Source organism: Cupressus sempervirens, chromosome 1, assembly GCF_028749045.1.
Source record: "Cupressus sempervirens isolate cs-2001-9-10 chromosome 1, ASM2874904v1, whole genome shotgun sequence".
Taxonomy (NCBI): domain Eukaryota; kingdom Viridiplantae; phylum Streptophyta; class Pinopsida; order Cupressales; family Cupressaceae; genus Cupressus; species Cupressus sempervirens.
Genome location: NC_143118.1, coordinates 719,274,684 through 719,301,396, shown reverse-complemented (window position 1 = coordinate 719,301,396; position 26,713 = coordinate 719,274,684). Strand labels below are relative to the sequence as shown.

General features: G+C 35.0%; 1 protein-coding gene across 2 annotated transcripts; it reads right to left on the bottom strand.

Annotated features, from left to right (window-relative positions):
• Positions 1-1,188: 1,188 nt before the first annotated feature.
• LOC149579964 (uncharacterized) lies at positions 1,189-26,713 on the bottom strand. 2 transcript variants are annotated; one of them, XM_089788087.1, is made up of 8 exons: positions 24,601-26,713; positions 23,357-23,950; positions 23,148-23,273; positions 22,941-23,021; positions 22,703-22,763; positions 2,457-2,547; positions 2,214-2,352; positions 1,189-1,678 (listed from the first exon to the last, which is right to left on the bottom strand). In XM_089788087.1, exons 1-5 carry the CDS (start codon positions 26,432-26,434, stop codon positions 22,729-22,731), a joined length of 2,670 nt encoding a protein of 889 aa, XP_089644213.1. In that variant the 5' UTR covers positions 26,435-26,713; the 3' UTR covers positions 1,189-1,678; positions 2,214-2,352; positions 2,457-2,547; positions 22,703-22,728. The 2 variants fall into 2 exon arrangements, with proteins under 2 accessions (XP_089644213.1, XP_089644205.1); XM_089788079.1 differs by having other exon boundaries at positions 23,357-23,953; positions 24,601-26,590.

The following is a 26,713-nucleotide window of genomic DNA, read 5'->3' as shown; positions in this document are numbered from 1 at the left end:
AGATCAAGTTACGCATTACAAGTAGTAATATTGCTACATAATTGGCGACAAAGAAACTATGGCCATCAACCATGGGATAAAAACACATCTTACGGCAACAAGTCTTAGTTTTACTTCCTTCTTCCAAGTTTTCCTTGTAACTTATGACAACATAATTAATGCTATACACGGATCGCAAGATCAAGTTACGCATTACAAGTAGTAATATTGCTGCATAATTTGCGACAAAGAAACTATGGCCATCAACCATGGGATAAAAACACATCTTACGGCAACAAGTCTTAGTTTTACTTCCTTCTTCCAAGTTTTCCTTGTAACTTATGACATATATCAGAGCAATACGATGATAGATTAGTTCCAAATAAATCATATGCACAGCTTGTGGTTGTTGCACGATATATACGAACTATCAATGCAAAAATCAACAAAGTGAGCCCATCATAACCAAATTGTGCAAGGATCAACAAACTGATTCCTTTGGATTGAAGTGGATGGAAACATTCATTTTTAATGTAGTAATCACGTGTTTTGCACAGTAATGCCTCCGTGTGAAAAAAAGGTAGCACAGGATGGCATGATGACTGAAAAATATGATGTTGAAACTACCACTGTAAAATATCGACAGTTGATCTAAAACAGTATGGCATTAGATATATGGGCTTCTCAATCAAGCATCCGATGATACAAGGCAAGTTCAAAAGTACACATTAGCTATGGTATTTGAAAAACAATCATGTTAACAGCTGCCATTACCTTTCTGACACCTGGCAGAGACAAAAATGTATTCAACATTTCCATTTTTTGATAAATAAAAACAAACATGATTTAGCATTGAATGTGAAGGCGGATGGACCAGAATGTCATTGACAATATCACATTCTAGTCATACAAATATTACGTCATGCTCATTGCAAGTTCTACTTCTCTTCCTACTTCAAATACAAAACAATCATGCCTTTACACAGATAAGTAAACTAAATAGCTATGATAAGAAAAAATAACTCCGCAGAGCATTGCAATAATTGACGACTAGTTATAACAAATTCAAGTGCATCAAGGCTGTATACAGATACACTGAATGATAATGGACTACTGTCATTTTCAACTATTAAGAGTAATCATAAATGCTAACATAGATTATACCCAATAAACCAAAACTAATGAAAATACAAGTTTAAAATACGGAAATAATAAAAAAGATTACTAACAAAAGATAAAATGAAAAGGATTTGTTAAAATCCACAAATAATCCTCCCACATTAACAGTAAAGGGAGTTCTCTATCTTTCAGTCTTAATTCTTATAAGAAGATCCTATATTGGTAAATCCATAAACAACTAAGTAAAAGCATGAAACATGTCGGTCTAAACGGCCATAACGTTTCCGGGACATGATCAAATGACCATAAAATTAACCTGTCAACAGCTGAGCTTGAAAATCATTTTGGCACCTTCTGAAAAGCTAGTCACACTCCGAGACCTGATGGTTTCAAGTTTTACAGCCATATCCTCAGTAGCAAGTGATAAACATCAGCCTTGAACAGAAGCATGGAAATAAAACCTGTAAAACTTAAAACTGCTGCAAAAGTTTCACTTATCATATTCTTGCTTCAGAAGAATAACACTGATAGAACCAGAAGCTGCAATCAAACTTGGATGGATCATTTGCCTCTTCCCAACCTGCAGAAATATACTGTGCAATTAAAACTTTGCAATGTGAGAAAATAGAAACTCGGTCTGCACAAAGGTGGGTACATATTCCATCATAGAACAAATCTTCATAGATATAAGACTGGAAAAAAACAGAGTGAATGAAGTACATTGAAAATGAAAAAAGCAGTCAAATGATGGACCAACTAGAACCATAATCCCAGACCCCAACCAAAACATATTTACAGAGAAATTCAACTATAGATCAGGAGATCTAACTTCTTCCAGTCAATTAGAATATCTAGTTGATACATGATGAAAAATCATTGGTATTGAAAATGAAATAAAGCATTTTATAGCAGCAATTAGTTATTAAAATTTAACCCAGATATAAGACTAGACTGGTAACCAGAGTGGATGCTTCGAAGGAAGTAGCTGCTACAATAGTTGTTTCTGTGTAACTAAATTGTAGATCCATTACAATAATATGCTCGCAACTTTTCAATCAAATGAGTCCAACAAAATTTATTTATAAAGCTTTAGGCATACATTTAAACCTCTTTACCTCAGTGTAGTGAGCAGTTTGTGGACACCATAATGAAATGAAGATTAATATCTGGAAAAGGAAGGTTGGTGGCAGCTCATGGTTATGAGATCAGGCTGAACTATTTAGCTGATACTTCATGAAATGTAATCGTACCCAGCTAAAAAAGACATAACAAATTAGTAAGATTCTTAATCCAAAATAACAATAGGATATATAGATATTATGATTTAAAATATGACATTGTCATTTGGAAATGCGTACCCTGAACTCAAAGAATGTAGGCTGGAATCAGCCATACACCATGGCTAATAATCCATATAGGCTTCTACATTGCCCTTAAAAGAGGAATTTCCTGCAAGAAAGAAGATTTAAAAAGAAATATAAATTACTTTTGGTTCATTAGGCATCATGCTCATCAAGTATATTCCTTAGTCTGAGCTGCGGAGTATTATATGATGGAAACTAATAAATTACATTAGAAACAAACAAAGATTAATGAAGAATGCCAAGCAGTGTCATTTAATTTCTGCTATTTACCTCAATGCAACAGACAACTAACAAGATTGTTACTGGATTTTGCAACAAGAACTACAAACATACTCCCAAGGTTATGTGTCTCATAAGTTTTATAAAAATCATCACATCCACCGATCTAACTACATATAAACCCTTCACCCAAAAGAGCGAAGATATATTCCGAATTTTGGTACAGCTATTTTCATCTCTGGTGACTAATTTCTACAAGCCATCTCATCTTGAAAGCATTTCTTTCTTAGAAAATTTAATCACTAGGCAAAATCATCGGTTTGAGTCTTTCGAAAAATTATTTTGTTCTGGTATAGAAAAATAAACAATTTACAGAGAGTGATAATCACAGCAAACATTCATTGAGTTCTGTAATTATAATATTAGAGACAAGTAATTTTTTTGAGGGAAGTACTGTTAAAATTGTTTAATCAAACAACTTTCAAGTTTCAGTTGTTATTTAGCAGTAGATTTGATTATGTGACACAGAAGATACTTCAAGTCACAATTACCAAATTTGTCAGTCTGGCTCATCCAAAGTTAAAACATATTTGAGCCAGATCTGACTTGTTTTGGTACCAATGCTTTGAGCATCCTTTAGATCACACTGGTTTATAGAACCTATTAAAAGTCCAAAACTGTGTCCACGTGTTTAAAAATAAGGGGAAAAAAATTATTAGACATGAAAACTATATACTTAATCAATTAAATGTGAACTAATGCATAAGACGTAACAAATGACAAGTATTAATAATTTCGAAGTAATCATTAATCATAAAACTTAGTAGAAATTTATAGAATATTGATAATTTTTTGAAGATTTTAAATTTTGACATAATATCAGACACCTTTCCTTAAATGAAACATAAAACTAAGCTCTAGAAAAGCAAATTAAAATACATATTATTTAAAAACCTGATATAAATTATACTGATCAAATAAAAATGTCAATGGAGTTGGTGCTGAAATGATTAAGCCATTGTATTCTTACATTGGAGATACAGGTCAGAGCTGTATGATTAAGCAATTGATTAATGCCCACTACAAGATCTCTGTGTCAGAGTATGTGTTGCAACAGTAGCCATGCGGTTTGAACAGAGCATCCTCATGGTTGATTGGCCAATGTTGGTTTAGTTTGAATTGTGAGTGCCACTATTGGACATGTTGGTCCCTGGTGGATAATTGTCCACAGAGTAGGGCCCAAAACCAAGCTCTCACCAATTGATCTAAAAAGTTAAAAAACAAACCTAACTTCAAATATAAAAGAAATATTTAACATAAATTTTTAAAAAATACAGAAGTGTGTTGCTGAGTGTGTCAACCTAAAATTTGAAATTTTCATGTCATATTAACGCAAGGTTCTTGAAAGTCTCTGCAATGCGCATACATGTGTTCATAGTCTGAAGCCTCCATTTGTGAACTCTATTATGGATGTTTTGATGCATTTCTGATTTTCAGATACCATTGAGTTCATTATGACTTAAGGTTATTCACTTTTAATGAGAAATATTTAAAATTATTTTTTGAAATAACTTTAATATTCTTCTAACATGCTTCTCGATTATTTCTCATTAAACATGTTAATATAGAGGGAAAATAATTGGAAGTCCTTCAAATTGTTTCCTCTCATTACTATCACACTCACATGCCTAAAAATCCTAAATTTCTAACCAAGAAGGTTTGAAGTTTTCAAAGAGTTAGGCATTCATTAGGAATGCTCAAAAATCAAGCATTCACAACAAAAAAGCTATGTTACCAGATTCGTTTCTGGAGGCAGTGGAGTCTAGTTTGGATATGATCAAATTCTCTGTGAAGTCTACCAAGGTGGTAAAATTCAGCCCAAAGTCTGTCAGACAGACCCGTGTCAAATTTAGGCGAATTTGAGACAAATTTCAAACACCGCAGTAGGACCCAGCCAGACTTTGGCTGAAAAGGTCAGCTTTTCAACTATTGTTTTTGTCTAATTTAGTCCATTCAACCCTCCAACCCTAAAATAGACCACTAGAAACTTAAAAAGGCATAAAAGGTAAAACATATGTCATTTGGACTAAAACATTAGTATATATGATGGTGTATTTTGTATGTTGCTTTACTATTAGCATAGTGGTGTATTAACTTATTCATTGCTGCATATACATATGTTTTTGTATAGACAACCCAATACAAATTTGAACCCACTGCAAAAAAAAATTGAAAGAATTTTAAACCCAAATCCAAAGGGGTAACTTAGCCAAAAAGGTTAGAAATGCTCATAAATCAAGCATTCATAACCAAAAAGGTTAGAAATGCACCAGAAGTGAGTGTTCCCTAACCAAAATGGTTAGAAACACTCAAAAACAGAGTGTTCCTAACGTATATGCTTAAATTGCTATTTTGCTTTGAATCTGGAGATTCTTGAAATTGTAACTGCCAAAGAAGTAGAGATGTGTGGGACCAAAATCCTCAACCTTTGCCAACTTCCTTTCTGTGCATGCCAAAATGGAGGCTAGAGAAAGGGTATCCATCAAAGTGTTAATGGTAAAGAGTTTTCTTAAGATGTTGTGGTTACAGGGTAAGTCCCAAGGTTTGAATTCAAATTCAAGTTTATCGATCATAAAATTCGGATGAAATTCAGCAAGGGTAAAAAATCAAAAAATATTCAGCATTAAATTTAACTTATATAAATTTATTTATTTTTTAATATAAGTAATATATCCACAAAATTGTCAAAATAATTTGTTATTGCTAAATAATTAAACTAAATAACTCAATATTATATCAAAATAAAATAACAGTATTATATTAAATATCCTAAAATTCGAATGAAATTCGGAAAGGGTAAAAATTTGTTGAAATTTGAACTTCATGGATGAAATTCAATGAATCCTGCAACTTAGGTTACAGGTACCCTTGCAGACAAACATACAAATTATGGAATCACAGATAATGTATGTGACTGTTCGCAGAATGCCATGAGAATACATCATCACCGTTTCCTGGATTGTAATGATTGTGGGAGTTGCACAAACTGCATTTGTCAAAATGCTCTTGAGAAACTTTCAAACAAGTGGACAGGGGTTTCGTTAGAGATTGCAGTTGGAGATGTTAGGGTTAGACATATATGTGAACTGTATAAGGCACTTTCACAACTGAATTGTTTTGCAGAATGCCTTAAAGACATGTCTTTTCATGGAATCAATGATAGAAATATGAGCGCAATGAAATTGCTCTGGCCAGCCTGTAAATATAATGGGAAGGCATAGATAAGGCATGAAAAGGCTTGACTGAATGCCTCAAAGAGATGCCTTCTCATGAAGACTGGAAAAGCTCTATTTACTGTTAGATACAAATGCTATTCAACAAAATGTCATGGGAAGGAAACATTGACAAGGCATTTGAACTGTTTCCGTGAGATATAACTGTAAACTGTGGATTCATGAACATGCACGCAAACCATTTGATATAATGACAAAGCAAATACAAGAGCAGAAAAGGCAATGAACTATTTGTCAAAATGCTCCATGGAAATGTGGTCTCGTGGCATGTGTAATGAAGGCTCAAAATACACACAAAGGTCTGTTCAAGAGACTCTGATAAGTTCAGACAACTGCAATGCATATGTATAAAGCCAAAATGTTTGCCAAAATTTCACTTCTCGTGTCAAATTTGGAACCTTGTGTTAACTTTTTATGATCAGAAATAAGGCAATGCATAAATTAAAGACATACACAATAAAACACAATAGATACAACATGTACACAATGAATTATCCTGGGAAAACCCTCCAACTTGAGGGAGAAAAACACAGCCACAAATGTATCACTTACATATTTAATGAATGTACAGAAGACTGATTTACAATTTGCCCAAGCACATGGCTAAAGTGAAGTGATTATAATTGCACCTATCAATATGCAGACAATAATAAATTCCTTGGTATCAATCTAATCTTAAACAAAAGATACCAAACTGTATATCTATGCAATTCCTCCTAGAAGAATATATAATTATCTTGGCTCTTCATTGTCTTGACATTGCAAGGAGAAGACCCCTGGGCCTCTGTTGCCCTGTCCCGTATCTAACATCAACACTCCCTCTAAGCTAGGGAGGTATTTTTCCAAAAGTCCATGTCATGGAATCTCTCGACATGACACCCAAAATGGCTACACCCATTTGTGGAAAAGAATTTATCACAATCTCTCAACGTTATAATGTCATGGAATCACTCAACATGACATCCACCATGGCTAGTCCAATGTGTGAAAAGAAGCATGTGCGCCAATGCTCATCATGAAGTCATTCAATGTGATGTTGTCATGGAGTCTCTCAACATGTTGTCCACCATGTCTACTCCTATGTGCGGAAAGAAGTGTGTGCACAAGGGCTCATCACGGAGTCGCTCAAAGTGATGCCATCGTGGAGTCTCTCTAAATGACATCCACCATGGCTACTCCCATGTGTGGAAAGAGCATCATCTCTCCGGGGTTTTCACCGCTTATTTCTCCAACTCAAAGGAACATGCATTTTAACAAGCAGCAAGGATCATTGATGCTGAGACTCCCTCTCAGCAGAGACTCCTTTTCAACAAGGGCAACATTTTCCACAACACCAAGGTTATCTCAAAAAATGTGCCATTTTTCAATGAATCACAATTGGCACCAATGTTTGACCAAACAATCCAACTAGGAGCTTTCGAAGCCACACTGCTTCTCAAGTTGCTACACATGCTGTAATGCATTCAACTTCTACAGTGCTTTGTGCCACAAAGGTCTACTTCCTAGTACACTAGGAAATCAAGGCAGACATAACTAATTAGCTATTCTCAAATGATGCAGTAACATCAAAGAAATTCATGCATTCCTTCACATCAATAACTTAGGGCCCGTTTGGTCGCGGGCATAGGAATGGAGAATAGGCATGTAATATTGGGAATAGGAATGGCTATTCCAATAACAGGTATTTTTTGGAATGGGTATAAGCTCATTTTAGAGGCAAAATGGGAATACGTATTCCTATTCCCTATTCCAAGTGACGAACCAAACAGAAAATGGAAAACGTATTCCAACTTTTCTATTCCTATTCCAGCAACCAAACGGACCCTTAGTAATGCAGTCTCATACCAGCAAAAGAAAGTATCAGTCTTTATTGATAAACTTGTTGGTATAAGTGCCCAACGCATTTATACCAACATTCACTGAATGAACATGGGTATCTTGGGCTCTCCACAGACCTTAAAACTGTTATCGCTGCACTACAGCTTCCACATGGTGTTGGAAACTATACCAAACTCAATCTTAAAGCTGGTATTAATGAGGTGAAAACCACCATATCTAAAACATTTCATTGTTTGGATTCAACAAAAGACACTGGGGTCACAGAATTATACAAAGTATATCATCTCCATGGTCTGCAACCCTTTGAGTCAACATCATCTAAGAGAAAAACAAGGCTAAAATTCATACATTGAAGAAGTATACCAGTTTGACCAGCCGAACTACAGGAAAGTCTCAGGAGGTTTTTGCATAAACATTTCTATGATATTTTAGCTGATGTAAAATGCAAAAATAGCAAATAATCACATAACAAAAGGACCTAAGCACCTCTTCAAATCATTTATTAGTACAAGGGAAGAAGGAAAATCTTTAAAGGCACCAACAATCACTGATTAGAGCTCTTCACCCTCTAGAGTCAATTGGCAAAGCTTTTTTGTACATCTACAAATTATAAGCTTCTGCTGATTTAAATTTACTAATATTGCATAAAAAAAATATTACCTAACATGTTTGTAAATAACGGGAACTTCCATAACGTGTGTAATTTGATTGTTACAGAGTCTCGGAAAAAATAAACATCAAACATTTGGTAGACTAGAGAACATCTAATACTGGAAGGAAAAGACAAACATTGTTTTGTTCAATTCCAATTGGATATGTAGATGTGGCAATCCCTATAAAGTTGTATGATCTATGATTCAAGAATTCGATAAAGCTCCTAACATTACTGTTAAATTTGATGATCAGATTTAACATATATTATTTTCTATATAAAGTTGATACACTTTTGTCAATCTTAAATGCAATGAATGCTCTTAACTATAAGTCTATTCGCAGACTATTAACATCCCATATATTGACTAGACTGATAGACTGAATATATCAATATTGACGCAGGCAAAGAACCTTAAAAGACTTGTTTTATTGATGTGTTCATCGGTATATTTGTCCGCAGCAGATTTTCAACATAAATATCATCGTGGGCTATGACTCCATGATAAACCCACTCATTTGTAATGACAACCAAAATTTCAATCACGCCACTTGGTCAATAATTGCTCAGTCAAATACTATGTTTGTTATTCAGATATGATTGGTCAAATATTACAGTAAGATATATATAGGGATTCTATTAATAAGTATATATATGCATAATCTTTATTAAAATAATTTCTTCACAAATAATATTTGTATTTCTTCAATCGATATATATAGATAGATAGATAGATAATCTTTATTAAAATAATTTCTTCACAAATAATATTTGTATTTCTTCAATTGATATATATATATATATATATATATATATATATATATATATATATATATATATATATATATATATATCGATTGAAGAAATACAAATATTATTTGTATTACATCTCACATATACTATATGTGTGTGTGTGTGTGTCTTAATGGATTTGACTCATTTTAATCCGATTGAAGTTATAAACATCAACACTCCCTCTTAGCTAGGGAGGATAAACAATAAGATTAGATATTTCCCCAGTGTAATATCAAGAATGGTATGATTAAGGATATCTTTGATCAAAAGATACATGTCATTTAGATATCATCTCATGATATCAAGAGTAATGGCCTCAAAATATCAAGTTGCATGATATTCACCTATAATGGCCTCATAATATGAAGTCACGTGCTATTCACCGATTACTCAAAATGTCCACGATGGTATGTGCACATGTACCCTCAAGGATACACACCAAGGAACATTATATATCTATGTGGCGATATCTATCTCTTATTTGATTGATTTACAAGATATAATCTATTATGATTTGCTTAGACATCATATGATGTCCATCATAAGAGAATATTAAGTTATTGTAAGACTATCACCTTTCAATAACTTCGACAAATACAAGTAATAATCGTCTAGAAGTTGTCACTCCTATATGATGGCCACAGGGCCAAAAAAGTCATGAAAAAATACTCGTGATTAAAAATAGTTTCATTAGTAAACTGTAAAATAATCAAATATGTTGAGACTATTCTCAGTAATTACAACCATTTCAAGTTTACCTTAGAAGTGTTCTACCTTCATTTTCGCAAGAGGTTTGGTAAGGATGTCTACTATCTGGTTATCTATATTGGCATACTTCAGCTCAACTACATTCTTCTCAACCATGTCTTTGGTAAACTGTTATGGTATCTCAATGTGTTTAGACTTGTCATTAAGTGTAGAATCATTGGTTCACACATGAACTGATTAAGTGCACTTACTGCATAACAAATATCTTGAGTCTCCCTCTGAATCTCAAGAGAGGGATTCTTTCAAGGATCTCCATCATTCATTTTCATCTTTGGATCTTTTAATGTATTATCTTCATTTGTTTTGTAACTTTATTTGTTAAGGATTGCAAGGAACAATGAGCTCCCTCTCAATCCAGTCTTTCATAAACTACTTATCAACAAGAATAATATAATTTAAAAATGCTTTTAGGTATTCATCCCTAATGCACACCCTTTGTATGTCTCTTCATGTTCAATTTTTGAGTTTAGGTGTCTTCTTACCATCTTCTCGAAATAGGGCAAGTCAGATTTCACTTGCATTAGTTGACTTGTGAATTAATGGTAAAGAGGGGGAAGTACATAGCTCGTAGAGACATCCATGCTTTATTCCAATGGTTAGAGCATTCTTGATAATTGAGTTTTTTGGCCAAGCTAGTACTTTTCCTTTCATGAAGGTGATTTTGTACCCCTTGTCTTCAAGTGCTGAAACAGAAACTAAATTTCTTTTGATCTCGAGTACATACATTACTCCTATGAGTTTGAATGAGATGCCAATTTTCATTTAATAGTGCAAGTCCCAATTCCCTTCACTGGATAATTTGTATTGTCTTCAACAATCACTTCATCATCATAATCTACTATAGAATCTAGATGTTCTTTGATGCCTATTATATGTTGAGAAGCTCCACTGTCTCTTATCCAAGTGCCTAGTTTGTTAGATACTTGAATGGATAGAGTGGAGTAGAATACAAGTTTCTCTGAACCCATGTTTGTCATACTAAATTCAACGAAGGAGGCTTGATGTTTAAGTCTATCAAGACACTTTGTTGCAAAGTGACCATAGTTGTCGCGTCTATAACATTGTATTTAAGAGAAGTCGCTTTATTTCTTGAATGGTTGTTTACCAGTTGAGTCCTTGCCTTTTTTCCTTTTTCAAATTAGCGATGAATCCTTTTTCTTTTTTCCTCTAGATATTAGACTACACTCTTCTTGAATGCAGACAACTTTTAGTCGATCAAATTTGGGGAGCTTGGAATGAGCACTTATTCCTTGTCTAAACTTTTCCATTGAGATAGGGAGTCTATTTAAAGCTATCATAGTCAACTCTTTACTATCATAGATGTGACCAATGTTGGATTTAGACTAGAAATCAATGATAAACAGCAATAAGGGGCAGCAAAAGATACCCTAGGAAAACCCTTCTAGAATAAAGGGAAAAACCCAGCCACACACAACAAAAGATCATTTTATTGATAATAAAAATTCAAGTGTACAAAGTCTTTCACTTAATGCGATATATATAACATAAAGAGGAACTCTTCTTATTCTAACCGAAGATCTCTTCAATTTCCAAAACATAAACACAACTCTTCATATTTCCATGCCTTAACACATGTTGAATGACACGTCTTAATATTTTATATTACAATTTAACATAAATGTCTTTTTCAATTGGAGGTGACCACAATGGTATTAACGCCCATAGATAAAGATTTCTATCACAGCTACAAACTTCAACACTTCTCGTTTAGCGAGAGTGATCTTTAGCTGAATAGTAACACAAAGTTGCAACCAAAATGTTGATGATAAAATATAATCACATAGATCCTATAAAATTCATGGAATTGCTCGACATGAAAACCCTGTAAAAATCACAATCAACTTTCATCATGGACTCACTCGACGTGATGCTGTCATGAAATCTCTCAACATAACAAACCCGCAAGAATCACAATCACCTTTCATCATGGATTCACTCAACGTGATATTGTCATGCAATCTCTCAACATGACAATTTAGTAAGGTTTACAACCAGCATTTTATCACTGACTCTCTCAACATGATACAGTCATGGACTCTCTCAACATGACTTCCGACTCCCATCAAGAAATCTCTCAACGAGATGACATCATGGACTCTCTCTACATGATGTTCACTATGAATCTCTCATAAGTAAAGGAGTTATCGTGTTGTCCTTACAACTTTTCAATTTCATATGAATAAGAACTCATAATTTTCAAGAAAAGAAGTCACAACTAAAACTCTTTTCTAACAAGAGTTTCAAATTCTACAATACCAAGCATGTATAAGATTGATAGGGATTCCATTAGTACTCCCTCTTAACAAAGATCATCGCAAGAAGATAGTTGACGAAGCCATCGTCTAAAGCTAAAATATCTCCCTCTTAATTAAAGCAATATCCTCATCTCATTGCTTCTTATTGCATCCTACAACCAAGAGAGATAAGATCAACTTATCAAAAAGTACATTAATTGCAGCAACATAAATTCACGGACTATACAAAATAGGATGCTTATCTATAAACCAAAGTCCAACTGTTGTAACCATCTTTGTCGGAATTATCTATGTTGAATTTTTCCTCCTTTAATTATAATGTTTCATATGTATAAGAAACATTTTTTGTCAACTAGAGCCTCTACATATGCAGGCCAATCTTTGACGATTATCACAGCCTCAGAAAGAATGACTATGCTTCCCCATTGAGAATTAGAATCTGGACTCCTAATTGTCCATCATATCCACTACAGTGCAAGACCATTAAAGTTGCATCTGCCTTCCAAGCAGTTAGACACAAAGCTTAAGATTAGCAAAAAGATTTAGAAATATGATCCAACAGAAAGACTAGGCCATCCCAATCAGCCCAAGATTACACGTGATTGAAATCTACAATGACCCCACACTTTTCATAAAATTTTGAGTTTCATCTGCTAAAATTTCTGTCAATCTAGAAATCTAACCCGATCTTACGTAGGTCGAAGGATAACACAAATATCAAACAAAGGTCACACATGATCAAACAAAGGAGTACATAAAAAATATTAGACTAAAATGTGATACACATAAAAATAAAACTTAGAATGATCTAAAACCAAAGGAAATAACAATGAATACATTTGCACTCCAATCTCCAATACGAGTTCCTGACTGAAGAAAACAATAGTAAGCACAAATCTCTATGGGCCAAATATGAGAACCCTAAACCATTCAAAAGGAAATACTTCCAACACCTGTGTTGTGTTGCAAGCATGAATGTTGATGATATTTCTATAGGGGAGCATTGTTTGATATGTTATATTCATGACTGAGTTTGTCATTGATGTCAACATAGCAGTTTTCTGTGGTATCTAATAGAAGAACAGCGGAAAGATCAAGTTGGTATTGACAGCTAGTTGAGTACTCTTAACCATCTAAGGTTATGATAGATACTTCTGAGTATCTGGTATATGCAGTGAACATCAGACAAAAAAAGGATAAGTCTAGAAGAAGTTAAAGTAAATTTTGGTGATGTCTGTTCTGAGATAGAGTTTACAGGGGCATGTTCTGGTAAACTTGTTATATCTCTTCGCAGAGTTGATATTCTGAGGATCGAGGTTGAGGACATGAAGCAGACATGTTGATGATGATGTGGCTAAGTTCGCTTGTCATAATATTGTGTGTACGGAAAGATATTCAAGTTGTAAGGCGGAAGATTAATGTTATTGCTATGTGTAACGTGTTCTTAGTGTGGTCCAATAATAATTAATTGAGAATGTCTAACAGCTGATTCAAGGAATTGTTTTGAGGACTCGATATAAAGGAAGGACATTTTCCTTTATCATGGTATGGAATGATATGGTTTTCCGATTGATGATAAGCAGCAGTAAGAGTGGAATGCGAAGTTGAGAAAAACAGTGCGAAAGTGAAGGAAACTTCATTGCCAAGGTTTTGTTGAGTGATCTGAGGTTTGATATTTGGATCCGAGGTTCATGACCCAGTGTACAAGGTCTGACAGTGATTGGTTCAGTTGACAGAACAAAGGAAAGAACATAACAATAAATTACATATTTGAGCAGTGAGCTCTTCTTGTAGTTGAAATTGCATGTTTGGGCAATGGGCTCATCTTGCATTATTGTACTACAACTCATAACAGGGTCGCCACAACTCCTAATAAGGTTGGAATTTCCTAACAGGGATTCAAAGTCTCCTAACAGGGACTCTATGTACTAAATGTTATAATAGACTCCTAACAAAGTCCATCCTCTAACAAGGAATATTTATATTAGTACATCATCTTGTAAGCATCATTCCCACCAAGGTTTTCCCTCTGATCAAGGGTTTCCATAGTCAACATATCTGGTGTAATTGTCTATGTGCATTTTATTATGGTTGTTGTTTACTGCGGTTGAATGGTTAAGTTTGTTTGAAGAAGATAAATGTTTTAATTATCAAATAACTGATTCACCCGCGCTCCCCCTCCCCCCCCCTCTCAGTTATCTTGGTGGACTATTGTTTCTAACATGCTGCTCATGGAAATCCAACGTTCTCAAAGACAAGAATGAATGGTATCGCACCAAACCACATAAAAGAATGCATAGACCACATAATCAGAAAATATAAAAGTAAACTGTCTGCAAGATATGATAGTGACATATAATATCAGTCACCGAAAGTAACAGAAAATCCCCTTTCGATAATCGCCTGACAGAAGTCTTTATGACATTGCGCAAAAAGATAAAGACCTGAAAACTTTTAAAGTGCCTTTAAAAAGACTAATAAAATAGTGCAGAGTGTCCTCCGCTACAACCAAAGACCAAATCGATATGTTTAAAATGGCATCAAGAAATCCCTGTGAGCAACAAAATTAAGAGGGTCACTAAGATACAATGGATAGACTGACAAAAAAATAGCCGACGAAGCAAGAATCTGGACATAACTGCCAGCAAGGTCAGAAACTGTTATTCATACAAAACGATAATCTTTATTGTCGCCAACTCATAAAAATAATGGCTTGAAATAGATTTGAACTGCTGTTATAAAAGGAACGGAAGTCAAGAGATAATAAGGCCATGCGGGAATAAAAAGAGACATGGAGAAACATACAATCACACTGAAATAAAATAACTTGTTATGAAACAGAGAATTGTCGCTGGAAATATCAAATGATACAAAGTGAAAAGCTGACTGTTACACTAGACCAGACGAAAGGAAAATCCAGCAAGCGAACATAACCCGATAATAACCTAATAAAATTCTCAAAAATAATAACCTGATAAAATGTTATATCATGGTGGTTGAACTAGAACTTATGAAAAATATCTTGAGAAAGGAAACACTTTTACAAAAGAATCAATGCTTGAATAAAAAAAAGAACAAACAAATCTAAAGAATGATTTACCATCCATTATGCTCCAATGAACCGTTTGCAAAAATGTTAGAAAAATAACTGGAACCAAAATTGGAAGGGAACCCAGCAATCATGCTGCTACCAAGTAGGCTTTGATTCCAAGTTGGATTTAACCCAGAAATCAATGATAAACATCAATAAGGGAAACATAGCACTAAAACAAACACCAAAAGATACTCTGGGAAAACCCATCTAGAATGAAGGGAAAAACCCAGCCACACACAACAAAAGATCATTTATATAAAGATTCAAGTGTAGAATGTCTTTCGCTTGATGCAATATATATAACATGAGAGACTCTTCACATTCCAACCGAACGTCTCTTCAATTTCCAAAACATAAATACAACTCTTCGTATTTCCATGCCTTAACACATGTTGAATGACAAATATCTTAGTATTTAATATTGCAATTTAACACATTTAATATTACAATTTAACACAAATGTCATTTTCAGCTAAAGGTGACCACAACAGTATTAACGCCCACAGAAATAAAGATCTCTATCACAGCTACAATCTTCAACAACCAATTGTGAGAGTTGGTTTCTTAACTCTATCATCCTCATAAAGTATGAGGTTATTGTCTCTCCTTTATTCATTTTAATTAGAGTGTTTATTTTTTATAGTAAGAATCATGCTTGTGTTGTTGATCTCAAACATGTTTTCCAAGGCTTTGAACATATCATATGCACAATCTAACTTTGTGATAATTGGTAGTAGATGATTTTTACTCGCCCTACTAATAATTCCATTGCTCTAGTGTTGTCCTTTTCCCATTGACTTGTTTCGTCATTCTCATTAGATGCAGGAGGATTTTATAAGACTGTTTTTAACTCATGCTTTCTTAGTATTAGCATCATTCGCAGTTTCCAAGCTTCAAAATTGAAGAACCGTCAAGTCTATCTTCAAGTATGATTCCATTCATCATTTTGTAGGTACAAGATTTCCAATGGAATATATAGATTTAAAATCTGATCTTGATTGTTTTTCAAACCTGCTCTAATACCATGTTAAATTTGATGAGACACTTTTGTCAATCTTAAATGTAATGCTCTTAATTATAGTCTGATTGCAGACTATAATATCTAATATATTGATTAGACTGATTTTAGACTGTAGCAAATCATATATATATTTCACACAGTTATAAAATACACTGTGATAGACTGAATATATCAATATTGATGCAGAAGAAGAACCTTAGAAGACTGTTTTTTTATTGATGTGTTTATCAGTATATTTTTTCCGCTGCAGACTTTCAACATAAATATCATCATGGATTCATGATCCACAATGGATACAACTCCATGAAAGAGTCACGATCCATCGTGGGTCGAAACTCCATGATAAACCCACTCATTAGTAATGATAACCAACATTCAAAAACGCAGCTTGCTCAATATTTGCTCAGTCAAATACTATTTTTGGTTATTCCAATATGAACAGTCAAATATTGAAGTAAGATATAAATAAGGACTTTTATTAAAATGTGTGTGTGTGTGTGCACGCATATATATGTATTATATTTGATAAGTATATATATGTGTGTGTGAGTGTGTGTGTGGGGTGTGTGTGTATATAAATTGTATGTATGTATGTGTGTGTGCGCGCATATATATATATGTATTATATTTGATTAAGTATACATATTACACCTCACATATACTACATATACATATCTATATATATATATATATATATATATATATCTTCAATTGGTTTGACTATATATGTGTGTGTGTGTGCGCACGTGCGTGCGTGTGTCTGTATAAATTCTATGTATGTGTGTGTGTGTGTGTGCACACACACACACACACACACACATATATATATATCTTCAATGGGTTTGACTCATTTTAATCCAACTGAAGCTACAAACATCAACAATTACACTAAAACTTCTTCTGAAAATATATCCACCTCGAATCCACCAATGGTAGGTTTGAAGTTGAGAAGTTGTTGCAACCAATTTGTTCTGATCAGTGTACTATTTGAGTGATCATTATTCATATTCTTGAACTGAAATGACAAACCAGTCATTGACAAATTTGATTGGACCACTATGGGTGTATTAGACCTTGATTTTTCTTTACTGGATTTTTCCTATAACAGATATGTCAGCACAACAATCTCCCTGAGAATATATTTACACACATTCTAGGGTTGGGGTTAGCTGGCTTGCAGTACTTTGTGAAAGACATGCATGCCATATGCCATCCCTCTTACTGTCACCTTCATATCAGCAGAATTATCCTCTTGACTAAATGATTCTCCTTCTGACCGACTTTTACCATTCTGCTAGCAACTGCCATCAGCAGCCTAAACAATGACTTTCTCTAGCACCGTTGTTTTAGATAATACCCTTGGCCAGGCTGATAACATTGGCTAAACTTGAGATTCCAATCAAGGTATCTACATTTATAGTTTTCCCTTTGTCATTTTAATGGCTTCCTTAATAGATAGTTATTTATTTCTTTTTCTACTTCAGAATAATAACAAGAAAATACAAAAATCATAACTCTTCCTAAAGTGATTTACTTGAGAGGTAGTTAATTCTTTCCTTTTGTGATTATTAAGAAATCAAATTACATCAGAAAATTGAAAAATAGAAAGTAATCTAATCTAATCTATAATAGAAAGTACATGATTTGAGCACTAATGTCCAGGAATCTGATGCCTCAGAACTTTCATAACTACTTGCCATAATTCTTTGATCTCCCTCCCACTTGTAGAATGCATATGTCATATAGATCAAATTCGAGACATCCCGACTCAAATTTAGGGACAAGAGAAAATTTGTTGTTTCTATGATCAGATTAATGACAAGTCAGAAAATGAGACAATTCACACAAATTTACATGGCAGATATTCTGGGAAAAACTTCCAATCTTGAAGGTGAAAAACCCAGGAACAATATCACTTGTATATATTGAAATGACTGGTTACAATAAGGCCAAATTATAAGACCATTCACAAGGTCCAATTGCAACTATCATAATATGGTATTACAGAGATATATATATATATAGTCTGAGACTATATACAACTCAGTTTCCTTACTACAATCTTTGATCTAAATATGGTATTGATTGCTGTTTATACATGATCTGTAATGTCCAATATCAATCTGCAATTTCAATCTGGAATAAATTGTTGTCTTTGGTGATTTGGGAAGACAAACCAAATGACATCTTATACCCCTTAAGAGTCATGAGGATAGATAGAGATGCAACTATTCAGTGGTAATTGGCACTTAATTACTATTAATGATTCTACCAGGATTTGAAATAAGCAACAAAACATGACAGAATAATGAACAATAAGGCACAATTTATCCTGGGAAAGCTTTTCACATGAGGGAAAAACCCAACCACACCAAGAAAAGCCCCTTTATTGAACAATGATCTATGTACAATGCTTATGAAAACTAACTTGAATAATAATCTGAGTACAATGCTTATGAAAGCTAGCTCCATATAGAGCGCTCTGCTCAACACTTGAATGCCACAAAGGATACAGAATAAACAGCAGACAGCATATATATAATATACATATCATAACATCCAAGAACTTGATGATTCCATTATACATCTACCAAGCAAAGGTGTCTTCATATAAATTTAAAAAGTACTCAAATGTTGCACTAAGGTGGAGAATACAAAGGGCAAATAGAAAAAAGAAAGTAAAAGTTGAACATCAAAAGTAAACAAAATATCACCTGTAGCTACAATCTTCAACACCCCCTCTTAACAAAGGAGATATTTTTACCAAAAATATCTCATGTCATGAAATCTTGACAGTCACACTGGTTGCACACATTTGAGAAACAAACACAATCTCACATCTCGGAGTGATCTCAACATGGCATTCACCATTACTACTCTGAGAGGGTGATGATGATCACAAAAAGATTAAATGGAGAGGGTTAAGGATAGGAAATTTAGTCTTATATCCAAATAGAAAAGTCTATGGCAAGAGCTTTCAGTTGTGGCTTTGAGAGATGAAGAGAAAATAGAAATTCATAGCTTCCAACTGATTGAACGAGAGATTGGATAAGAGTATATATTTGAAATCAAGATCACTAAGAGACCATGGCTACTATGGTTCTTGGCCTTTCAAAAACTTCAGCTCTCGAAACTCTTGCTTGTTGCCCTATGCTGTAATGGAGAGATGTTGATCGCTTGGGTATGCTGGAAAGAGACTATAAATGCCTGCTAAATTTTCTATTCTTGTCTTGATTGTAACTGTAACACCCAATAAATCAAGGGTAAAGCAGAATTTATAAAGTTTTGAGTTTAATAACCATTAGAATTTGGAAACATAGTAATGATTTGGGCACAAATGAGTGGGAAAGGTAAATTTTGCATGCACAATAGCACCTTTCTAGCACATGTCCAAACACTATTACCCAACCTGGTAAGTGTTCCTAAATGTGGCTCTCCGTGCATTATCTATCTATAATTAACAAAAGGCCCAAAAACAAGTCAAATTATCCTCGAACATATCTAGGGAATGGACAATAAAATGAGAACAAAACCTAAAACTAAAGTTACCAAGGAGGCAATTTCTGACCTATATTTCTGAAAGAAGAACCTCACTTTTCTTGTACATATACATCTGCCTGAGAGAAGAGAGGTTTTAGAGCTAAGAATAGCTAACACCATGGAAAAATATTAGTACAAGAGTTTTGAAGATTTCATAGAAAGTAATTGTGCCAATGAAGTTTACCAAGTCTTTAAACTCCCCATCTTGGGTCTACTTAAGTCCCTATCCTATCTAATCTTGACTACTCCCACAACCATCTCTCACAAAATAATGCAAGCCCAGGAGACAATTAATACACTATGAATCAACCCAAAGTGAGTATCTCTAAACCTAATCTCTTCCTTTATGTGCTTTGTGTGATATCCTGAATGTTGTGTGCTTCATGTTTTATGTAGCATACTTACTTATTTTCTATATTCTATATTCTTTTTATCTATAGTTCTTTATAGGTCTTGTTATCTAAATTCTTGCTTCAACATCTCATGACACCTCACTGTTATTAAGGCCTATATAAAGTTCATGTATAGTTTTGCATCTAGATTCATTCAAAACAGCTAATCCTTACAATACAAACTATTTTGTGGACTACCATCAATTATCGTGTTGAATCAAGAATTTTCCTCTACACTTTTCCTATTTAGAATGTTATTGTATTACAAAGGACTATTTCAAACCCAACCTAATAGACCTGAAGGCAATTGATTCTTACATGGAAAGGCCAGCCTATAGATTGTTAAGGCAATTGAGGAAACAGTAAAGATGAAGGACCCTTCCAAGGTAATGCAAGTCATCACACACAATCCCAAGCACATCCAATTGTTGACAGATTGCAAGACCAAATTTTCGTGATCCCAATTGAGTATCTCAATTTTTACTCGAGGCTTTAAATCAATTGCAGCCATATTTCCATAGAGCAAATGTGTATGATATGGACATAAATAAAAGCTCACAAAAAATTTGCCCGTTTTTTATCCTCCCTAAAATCAATTGCTTTCTACAGAGATGAATGCATGTAATATGGGCAAAAAATAAAGAATTGTATCATGCCCAAACCATGAACAGGCAATTGGCAAGGCTGCCACAACTGAAGGTGGCACTAAATCCAAACTTGAAATCGCTACCACAAAAAATTCTGCCCTCAACTTTGCCTGCCCATGCAAGGTGTAATTTAGCTCTACTGTAAAATACTCATGCAACAGATAACTTAGCTCTAGTGTAGAAAATGATGGGGAAATCCCATGAAGAGAAAAACAAACTCATGCAACATGTTGAAAAAAAATCCTCTCCATAGGCTCCTAACAAAATTATATCAATCCTGCATTACTATTTGTTCTAGTTTGACCTTCCATATAATATCAGAAGTTTCTGAGTTCTTAATGCTATATTGATTTTATTCAATATTTGCTGGCAATAACATGATATTTAGCATTGTAAATCTCACTAGGTGTCCAAAAAACATACCTATCATCATGGTTACTGGGAGACCCGTCTCCCCCCTAAAAGTCGCGTCTCGGAGACTTTTCGCATCTCCGGAGACCTCAAAAAAAGTTGGAGACTTCATGACGAAGTCTCCTGAAGTCTCCCCGTCTCCTAAACCAAAAAGTGAAGTCTCCCCAAAGTCTCTTGATAAAATATAAATGTAAAATATAATATTAAATAATTTTATATATTTTAGCCCTCATTTTAATGTTTATAATGCAAAAATTAAGACCATTGACAATTTAAATGATTAAATCATTTAAAATATTTTATTTAATAAATTAATAACTTTAAAAACATTAGAAACACTTTTAAAAAAATATTTTTATTTGACAATTTAAATAATTAAATCATTTAAAATATTTTTGGAGAGTGATGATTTTTTGGAGAGCATGATAGCTGAAGACCTTGAGATGGATGATCACAACCTTGTGGAGTAGATGATAGTACCATTGACATACTAATACTAGATATATTTCTGTTTTTTGTTTATTGTACAAAGTGTTCATTTTTGTTTGCATATCAGCAATTCAGCATCAAACTATACTTTTTTTAATATAAAATTTGAATATGTAATGATAATCTCAGCGATTATCAATCTGATATGATGGTGATCATATGCAATATTCGAAAAACAAATATGTCTATGAGATACAATATTGTGATCATGTGAGTTTTGAAATCTTTGACTCTATGAGTCTATTTTAATTTTTAATGTGACATTACTATTATTATTTACTTTAGTCTTACAATATTACTATTTTCAAATTTTGTATTTACTTTTAGTATTAGACTCTTTAAACTATTAAAAAAAAAATTAAAAAAAATTTGCCGTCTCCAAGTACCCCCCCGTCTCCTATTTGAAAAATTGCCGTACCGGAGACCTCGAAGTCTCCCCGTCTCCCGGTGACCTTGCCTATCATTAATAAGGAGTCTATGCCCATTGTAGAAATTTGTCAAACTACTCTAGTCTTCCTTCTGTGGTTTCGATAAACACACCTGCCCATAGTTGAATTGATCTCTTGGATGATTTGAAGCAACTTCTTCAGATGCCTAGCATTGATGCTATAATTTATTCCATTAACAGTACAGGTTAATTTTCTACAATTCATTCTACTGTTATCAACAATGTGTTCCTTGTCCAACTCAGCTGACAAATAGGTTCAAAAGGATTGAACACTTATATAGGCATAACCAGAATCAATTGACTTTTAGATATCAAATTCAAAACTGAATTAACAGACAAACTGAACTTTTTTTTACCATGCACTGCAATTTATAACGATGCTTCAACTTCCAGCTATAGCATACATGATGATACTCCCTGCACAACAAAAATGTCAACTTCAGGAGACCAGAAATATACACCAACATAGAAACTACACGTTTCCTGCTAGCGTGTAGGAAACATGTCTCATGCATAACATGCCTGATTACCATAACACAACAGGTAGCCTAGACTAAATTTATCAATGCAAAACCCTTTCATGTTCTCACATACCTTGTGTTAATACCAAAGTTGCATTTGCAGATATGGAGGCTATAGCACGTATACGATCACTTAAGAATACAGCTTGCATGACTGCAATAAATTCCAATCAAGAGATCTTAGCAAAGAGGCATTTTATAATTCAAATGTCTTATAGAGGCAACAACTACTCTTGTTCCAAAATAAACGTTGTCCTACAAAGTAGTTTAGATAGACAACCTGATAGTTGCAATGGATTTTCATCTACTGGATCTTTGTCACTTCCACCAAGAGAAGTACTCACATTAGGAAATGACAGCAAGTGAATTGAGTGGCGTCCATCTGACACCCAGAGTTTCTGTGATGCTGGAAGAATAAGAAATGAAAATGAATCATAAAAATACCTGTAGAAGATATGATTTTAAAAGAGTTGTGCAGAAATATCTTACTGGTCAATGAGGTTTCTGGAAAAGTTGCAAGCATATTCACTTTCAAAGAGCACTTCAGGTGCCTCAAAAAACATTGTCCAGCAGTAACACAATCTTGCTCCTTCTGACCATCAATAGTTGACACAAGATTATGCAGGCTCAAAATGTGCAGGTCTCCTGCAGAATCCAATACAACAAACTTGTTTTGTGACAGAGCATGGATTGCGATGGCCCTTAAGCGCAATGCTTTATTACCTTCCTTGCCTGCATCCTCAAAAGGCACAAAAGAAGAACACACCTTGCCCAAGGTGTCCCTCATTTTTTGTGAAGATCTACACTTCCCTACCAAAGATGGGACAGGAGCATGAGAAGTCCCTTCCGATGAGTTAGTACTCCCCAAAACTGATGAAGCTCGGGCAGAAGTAGAAGCTGAACAAGGAGCAAGAGAGCCTGAAAATGACGATGCTGCTGAAGAGGAAGATGATTTCTGAGAAAGTTGCTGTTGAATAGATGAATCATCTAAAGAAGCTGTAGTGGGAAATAACTGGCCATTCCTTCTTTTAGAGGGAAAGCACTTTGCTTCACACTGGCGCATAATACCAATTACAAGGTTTCCTGCTTCATGAAGAAGAATCATTCACTGAGAATAGAAGCTAATGAACAATTAAGTGTGCACATAAACAGAAAATATGCTATCTGCACTGCAACCGTGTATGAGGTTTCTTATGCAGATACCAACAATAATGCATACATGTATTGAAGCACTTGTAGAAATGAAATCCTGATGCGAGGAACTCAAATGCAGTATTCAAGTTTCTGTAGTATCCTCATTTCAAATACAACATTTAGCAAAGTAAATTGAGCAAATATGGAACATTGTTTTATTTTCAGATTTTCAGCAGATACAAGCTCAAAGGTATGGTTTAATCCAACACCACTATGCAATAAAGGAAATTTGGTATAATATGTAGGCTAATCAGAACTTGATCTATTTGCATTAATTTGGCAAAAGAATTTTGCTTGACGAAAATCAAACACATCTACACTGCACATACCACTAGCATAAGGAAATGCAACAGAATGCTGATTATCATATAAGAATCTAGTAATAAGAAAGCATATGAAAGCCAGTACACTGCGAAAATAAAGGGAGCAATTGCATAACTAGGGTAAATTCAGTAAAGCAATTTTTACATCAGCAAAAATGCATTGCACGTTCATCAAGATGCATCTAAATGCAAAGAAATATAAATTTAGAGGCTCACCAACTTCAAACCCCACGTCAGTGACTCCCTGGGAAATGGAATTTGAACAGTTACATTGAGCACCGTTGACTGAATTCACCATAGCATCTCCAAATCCTTCACAAGATGCTGGTAACAATCCTTTGGGTGAAGACACCTGAGGAACAAAATCCGTATTGGCTCCATTGCAATAGATCTCTGACACATCCTTACAACCTCCAATAGCATCCTCTGTGACGCCATTTCCAAGAAATTTCTTCAGAGTCAATCCTGCCTCTTTGCCACCATCCACTTTCTCATCCAAATTCTTCTCGCCAAAAACAGATAAAGTTTGACTGTCGTTATTTTCCTCGCAAACCTTTCCAACATGGGCCTTTTTAAGGTTAACTCTTTCACCTCCATTCAATGCAAGTGATTCCTTACAGTCAATCTCAACATTGTACTTATTCAAAAAATTATTCAAAATAAGCTCCTCTCCCACAATGGCCTTCTTTCCTCCTTTCATCAAACACATTGCTTCCTTGCCATATTCCATAGAATTTTCCCCATTCGAATCCCTAATTTTCGTGCCATTCGCCATAGAATTCAGCTGTGAGTTGCCCTCTACAGAATTAGCCTGCAAATTAAGATGATTAAAAGCCCGACAGCTGTCCATGGAAATCAACTCTGTATTTCCCTCGACAAAACTAGCCTGCAAATTAAGCTGATCCAAAGCTTCAAGTTTCTCATTCTCCAAAGACTCTATGTTATTAGTCTGCAAGTTAAGCTCGGTCAAAGCCCCAAGTTTCCGGCCATTCAGTGCAGAACACAGCTCCATGTCGCTCTCTAAAGAACTGCCCTGATCCAAAACACCTGTTTTCAGCCCACTCTCCACACAACTCCGCTGTCTATTTCCCTTATCCAAATCTTCAAAGTTGCTCATAGTTAACCCCTGTTTGAACTTTTCTCTCACCAGTGTCTTTTTTTTCGACCTGCCTTTCACTAGGGGACGCAATGCCCAAACCCTTACGCCATTCTCCTCCCCTAAAATCATATGCTGCAAAGAAACCCTAATCGAATAAACGGGCCCGGTGCAATCCACAACAGAGCACTTAATTAAACTAATGCATACCCGAGGGCCATCAGAAGACCTCAATGTCTCCGAATTGCTGTGGATTCCTCCATTTACGTGATCCGATTTTAGAGAAGTCCCTGCCAATTTGCCTGAAAACCCTTCCAATTTACCTGCAAATTGTTTTGATTCAAAATTCTCACCTAATTTCGACAATTCTTCATCAACTTGCTTCACCTTCGCCGCCATGACCCAAATTTTCCCTACAGAAGCCGAATACACAACAAAAACATTCACTGACGCCGCGATCTTCGCAGCGAAACCGTGAGGCAAATCCAAAATTGCTGCTGCCTCTTTTCCCAAACCCTGTGACAACTTCGACACCTTGCCAACATCCTTCATCTCCACAAGCGACCGGCTGAAACTCGAATCCCCTTCACGTGACCACGCCCTGATAACCGTACGAGAACCGCCCCTGGCAGGCATTGTGGCCAAAAAGACCACCGTCCCTTCAGCGACTCCCCCTTCTTTCCTAATCCCACGGTCATACTGAGCGGCCCCAACCCTGCGGGGCTTTGTTTTCTGAGGCAACTTCAACTTTCGTTTCTGCAGAAGCCGAAGAAAACATCCATCCGTTACAGGCGCGGGGATTTGAACAGCAATTGACGGGAATTTCAAGGAGTAGAGCAGACATGTGGAATCTGAAAGCATTAGAGCCAATGACTGCGATGAAGGATCCAACCACACCTTGACCACCTTTGCCGGGTGGGTTACCTCAGCTAGACTCAGCCTGCAAGCCTGCATAACATCCCTGCATCTACACTGCAATCCTACTCCTCAGATCTCCTCGACTAAGAAGGTCCTCCGCTGGATCTGGAATCCCGAACAGACAAATAAACCTTACAAAACCAGACAGATCTTAAGAAATTTTCGTTACTCCCCAATTCTTCTCCTAAGGACGCATACAATTTCAGAGATGTTGAAAAATATGGAGGGAGGAAGACGAAGGAAATTGAGCGACCGGGCGTATGGGTTGGGATATTGTGGTCACATGGGGCCGTCTCGTTAGCGAATAGCCGTCAG